The 6,243-nt window shown below is 22.7% G+C and overlaps 1 protein-coding gene across 3 annotated transcripts in view; it reads left to right on the top strand.

Annotated features, from left to right (window-relative positions):
* The first annotated feature begins 371 nt into the window (after window positions 1-371).
* LOC117171760 (PRELI domain-containing protein 1, mitochondrial) overlaps window positions 372-6,243 on the top strand; it is a 31,744-nt gene continuing 25,872 nt past the window's right edge. The window contains exons 1-2 of one of the 3 annotated variants that reach the window (XM_033359362.1): window positions 372-514; window positions 5,688-5,892. In XM_033359362.1, coding sequence (XP_033215253.1) covers window positions 5,801-5,892 — 92 coding nt within the window. In that variant the 5' untranslated portion in view covers window positions 372-514; window positions 5,688-5,800. Of the gene's footprint in view, window positions 515-1,789; window positions 1,809-5,687; window positions 5,893-6,243 lie in introns of those variants that run through there. The other 2 variants (XM_033359364.1, XM_033359363.1) reach the window with 2 other exon arrangements.

The raw sequence follows: 6,243 nt of genomic DNA, 5'->3' as shown, positions 1-6,243 counted from the left end.
CGCCAGAAAGACTTTTGAGTTATTAAAATAAAAAAATTTCTTATTATCAAGCTGAAAGACTGACACTTTAACCTTATTTTACGAATGACCTAAAAAGATGATTAATTTGTATATAAAAAAAAAGAATTTTTCTTTTATGTAATTTGAATTTTCGCGGAACTTTGACATCAGTGAATAGCGCAGCTAGACTCTAGAGCTTCTGGTTAATTTTTCAGTTTAGCCAACAGAAGAACAATAACACAAATCTTGATAAAAATAATAAAAACTTCAATCAATAAAAAGAACAAAAAAATTATAGTCTTTTTCGCAAATATTTCTAAGATTATTCCAGAGGAAAATTTTTTTAAATCAATTATGGATTAATAATAGAAAATTCTACAAGTAAAAGAGGTTTTCACGTTGGCGGAAGTGATGTTTGGAAACGTCTAGTGTCTACGCCTTGCGGCAAAGATGGCGGTCTTGTTATTCTAGAAAGATTGTGTGCTGCATTGCTGCACCATTTCGATGTCAAAAAGTGAGTTTTCGTGTTTTTGCTATTTATGTGCTTACAAAACTATTCATAAATTTTGCTAAACATCACTTTCGGTGATTTTTTCAACAAAACAATTCATTTAACGTTTTTAAACACTATTGTAAGGTTATCTGTCGTCTTAAATATTTAACCTAAATTTGGATTCGTTCACTTTGGAACACCATACTTGTTTATATTCAATAAATGGTCAAAAAATGAATTTCTTTAAATCATTATCATACAAAATTAAATTACTGAGTTATCGTTATAAGATGTGTGTGACATATTTTTTTCGAGGTATTTTGGCGTGGAGCGATTACATAAGTTTCACTCAGTGACAAGTGAAAAAGAAACTTATAAATTAAATTATTTTTAAATTTGAATATAAATCTTGTGGTAAAGTTTTCTGCAATTTTTGAATGATTTCGGTAATTCGAGAGTTTATTAATTTCGGTGAAAGTCTTTTCTTTTCACAGACGTCTTTCAATGTTTTTTGACACTTAGTGGATTCTTATAACAATCAATTCATTTTGAATATTTAATACCATGAAATATATTGTTAAGGACAATTTGTTATTAATAATACCATAATTGTTGCTCTGATTATGCCGGAAGATAGAAAAACTTAGGAATTATTTTAATTTTACTTGAAATTTCACTTGATTAAAAAATACCGTTTAAACTTTTGAAATTTACATGCTTTAAATTTTATATTTAATTACATAATTATAATTAAAGATTCAATCAAAATTTTAAACTTTGAACTATTAAAAAATCGGGATTTGACTTTTGTTTTAGGACATATTTTTAAATTTGATCATTTTTGCGCATTGAATTCTAATTAAATATACCATTATTAATTTAAATCCATTGAACAAAGCTATATTTAGAATACAAAATTCAGACAAATTCATTTCTGAATGAAGATGTATGTGTAATTAATTTACATTTCCATTGATTCTTTAATTACTCGTCTAAATATAAAAATAATATTTATTTCTATTTTATCTTTATAAATAGTCATTTTTTTAAATTTTAAGTTATATACTATTTTTTAAAACGTTTTATTTTTTAATTCTCTTTATTATTATTCCCTGGTAGTCCATAGTAGTTCGATTTTTCTAAAAATTGGTAAAATTAGAATGCTAGATGAAAGAAATTTTAGACCCAAACGATTTAAAAAAATTTTTAATTGCGGAAGTTACGCCATGTTGAATTTCAGGGTCACATTTTTTTTGAATGATCAATATTTCTGGAAACGATAATTGGATTTTGATCAAAATTGGACGCATTAAAGGTGAAATTATATATTTTAAGAATACAATACAACTTTCAACTATAAAAGATATACTTTTAAACAATATGTAGTTGAATTTTTAGATAAAAAATAATTTTTCAGTTAAATTTTTAACCAAACAAATGTATTTACTAACAAAAAGATGAATTCTGAACTATTGTACCACAACAGATGATTTTCCGATCAAATAAATGTGTTTTCAACCAATATGTGGTTTAATTTTTGGTTCGCAAAATTAATTTTTTAATAGTTAAATTTTCAGCCAAAGAAATGTTTTTTCAACTGAAAAGATTCATTCTTAACAAAGGAGATTATATTTTAATCAAAAAGATAAATTTCCAATAAAATATATGAATTTTCAATCAAAGAAATTAATTTTGCTTTTAAAAAAATTAATTTTCTTTTTAAAAAAATTAATTTTTAACCCCGACTGATTAATTTTCTGTCCAAAAAGAGGATTTTTTAATAAAATACATAGATTTTCAACCAAAAGTGGAATAGTTAAATTTTCACTTGAAAAAATTAATTTCTAACCAAAAAATGTGTTTTCCACAATACAGTTAGATTTTCAACAAGGGTTAAATTGTCCACAAAAAAAATAATTTTTAACGAATCTGATAAATTTCTAACGAAGAATATTTTTTTATCCAATAAAATGAATTTTCAACCAAACTAGTTTAATTTTCTACCAAATAGTTCATTTTCAACCAAAAGTGAAATAGTCAGATTTTTAGTTAAAAAAAATAATAACAAAAAGAAACGAATTTCATACAAAATAGTTACATTTTCAATCCAATAAAGTGTAACCTATTAAATTTGAAAACCTTTTAACCTTATTTTATTACATAATTGTAATGGTTAAATATTATATTAAACTGATAGCATTTAAAATGTAACTTATTAAAAAATCAGTTTTTTAATTTTGTTCTAAGACATTTTTTTCTAAACTTGAACATTTCGGGGCTTCGAAATTAAATTGATCAATAACACAAAACTATTTTTAGAATATAAAATCTTAGACTAATTTATTTCTGAATGAAGAAGTATATATAATTAATGTACAGTTACATTGAACCTCTAATTACTACTCTAAATATAAGTGCTATTTATTTATGATATAAAGTTGTGTAAGATTTATTTTTATTTTATATTTATAAATACACTGCCGTGCAAAAGTTTTTGACCACCTCTTTTTTGTTGACTGGTAAAGTTTTAACCAATTTAAATCTTCAACCAAAAGTTTAAATTTCAGTTTAAAAAATTAATTTTTTACAATATAATTAAATTTTCAACTAAAAAAAAATGAATTACTATCAACCAACAAGATGATTTTTGTCCCAGCTTATTATTAATATTCTACCACAAAGACGAATTTTTCTTCAAATAATTGAATTTTCAACGAAATAGTTGAATTTTTAATTTAAAAATATGCATTTTCAACCAATATGCAGTTGAATTTTTAGTTAAAAAAATTAATTTTGTAAGAGTTCAATTTTTAACCAAATGTTATAATTTTCAGTTAACAAATTTGTTTAAATAGTTACATTTTGTACCAAAGAAATTAATTTTTAACCAGAAAGAAGTTTTTTGCATGAACTATATGAATTTTTCAACAAAAGAAATGAATTATCAACCAAAAATATGAATAATTTCTATCAAAATAGCCGAGTTTTTAATCAAATAAATTAATTTTTAAATAAATAGTTGACTTACTCACTAAAAAAGTTTTTGTGCCAATATTTAGTTGAGTTTTTAGTTAAACAAATAAATTTTTGAATAGGTTAATTTTTAACCAAGGAGATGATATTTTTACCAAAAAGTTGAATATTCAATCAAATCTATGAATTTTCAACTAAATAGTTAAATTTTCAACTAAAAAATATAAGTTTTCAACCAATGAAATGAATTTCCCTTCAAAAAGATGAATTTTTAACCATGTAGATATATTTTCTACCTAAAATGACGAATTTTCAATAAAAATATATATTTTTAACTCAAAATGGAATACTTGAATATTTAATTGAAAAAAATAATTTTTAACAAGAAAAACTAGTTATCTACAAAATAGTTTTATTTTCATCAAATCGAAAGTGAAATAGTTAGATTTTTAGTTAAAAAATAAATTACAATAAAAAAATGAATTTTAAACAAAATAGTATTATTTTTAATCAAGTACAGCCTAACCTTTTGAAATCTGAAAATTTTGAACTTCAACTTTCTAAAATATCAGGATTTGAATTTTGTTTTATAACATTTTTTTTTTTAAATTGAACATTTGGCTGTTTCGAATTTAAATGAAATATAAATAGAAACAAAGAATATATTTACAATATTTACTTAATAATTTTTATATCCATGATTATAACAAGAAATTATCATTATTAATTTAAACCAATCACACAAAACCATTTTTAGAATGCAAAGTCTTAGACCATTTTTTTCTGAATGAAGGTAGTATGTATAATAATTCAAATAATTTATTCACAGTTCCATTGCTCCTTTAATTAGTACTGTAAATATATGTATTATTTATTTATCACATCATAAAGTTGCATAAGGTTGCTGATATGGACGATTGTTTCTATTAAGGTCACTTTTGTTGACAAAAGTATTTTTAAATATGTGTTTTTTATCCAATCTCAAATATAGCAATAAAATTTCTAGATTCAAAATGGCTTATTAAATATGGAAATGAACAATCTAAAAATATTTATTTGGAAGATTCAAAATTCATATTTATTTAAATTTAAAGATGTATAAATAACAATTCTGAAATTTTATCGAGAGTTTTCAATTTTAAATATTCGAATTTGAAGAAATTTCAAATCTAAATTGAAAATTCTTGAGTTTTTATATTATAAAATTACCAATTATTTTATTTTGAAGAATTATGTTTTTAAGATATATAATTGTGAAACCTTTTTTTTCATTAGTTCAATTTTGAAGGTTTACAAATGAAAATTCTTCAATTTTAAAGATTTTCAATTCAAAATTCGTTAGTATTTAATGTTTAAAATTGAAGATTCATTAATTCGCAAAGTTTATAATTAAAAATGATTGTATTTTTTACGTTTTTTTGGAACATGTAGCTCAATTTTGAAGATAAAGAATCGAACATTTTTAATTTTGAATATTTCCAATTGAACACTGCAGTATTTAATGTGTATAATAGAAAATTATGCAATTTTTAAATTTTTTGGTAGGAATAGTTTCATTTTAAAGATTAAGAATTGAAAAACGTTCAATTGTGAAGATTTAAAATGGATAATTATTTCATTTTAAAACTAAGAATAAAATTTTTTATTTTGTCAAGAGTTTTTAGTTCCAAATCTTCCAAATTGAAAATTCTCAAATTTAAATCATCAAAATTACCGACTTTTTACTGTAACACTTAAAACTTACATAATTTTTAATGTTCAATTTAAAAAATTTTAAAGATCTACTATTTTAAACATTTGAAATTCAAGACTGTACAATATTTAATGTATATTATAGAGAACGTTGCAAATTTGAATGTTTTTTAATGAATAATTCCATTTTAAAGATTTAAAATTGATATTTATTCAATTTTAAAATTAACAATAAAAGTGCCTAAATTGTTTCAAAACTTTTCAATCCTAAATCTTCCAAATTGAAAAATTTCCTATTTAAATAATCAAAATTGCCGAATTTTTATTATAACAATTAAAAATTACATGATTTATAATGTTAATTTTTCAGAATTGAACATTATTCAATAAAAAAAAGACTTACGATTCCATTTCAAAGATTTGAAATTGGAAAATGTTCAAATATGACTTTAATTCTTTTAATAATAATTTTTTTCTTAGGGCTAACTTTAGTCCGACATTTTTGTCAAAGAAACCATTATTTTCGCAGGTTTCAAAATCAAACAAAAGCTAAGGTCCATATATGGAGAAGTTTCTTGCGAAGCATCTATAAAACTGAACAAGTTTTATGAAAAAAACTAGAAAAGGTCTCAGACTGTCATAATGGTAAAATACTTCGAAAATAGTACAATTTTTCAATTTAATTGGAACCAGGTGGCCCAAGGATTCTGGAAGAGATACCCAAATCCAAACAGGTTCGTTTTCAAATTTCTTCCCTGCATCACCATTTTAATTACAAATTTCAGCGATCACAGTCGGATCACAGTAGAATTTTGACCAAAAAAAAGGTAATTTTTAACGGAATAATTGCATTTTCAACCAAATTCTAAAATTTTTCAACTAAAAAAACGAATTTTCAACAAAATAGTTAAATTTTTAATCCAAAAAGAAGAATTTTTGACAAGACAGTTGTATTTTCAACCAAAAATTATGTGTTTATTAACAAAATACAGTGTGTCCCATATTTATAGGGCCACCCCATTTTTTAAGGATAATTTTTTTTCTATTGGAACAAACTGCACCAAATTTTTTGAGTGAATAAATGA

The sequence above is a fragment of the Belonocnema kinseyi genome, chromosome 4 (genome assembly GCF_010883055.1).
Source record: "Belonocnema kinseyi isolate 2016_QV_RU_SX_M_011 chromosome 4, B_treatae_v1, whole genome shotgun sequence".
NCBI lineage: Eukaryota > Metazoa > Arthropoda > Insecta > Hymenoptera > Cynipidae > Belonocnema > Belonocnema kinseyi.
Note: the sequence above shows the minus strand (reverse complement) of the source record. Positions and strands in the feature narration are given on the sequence as shown.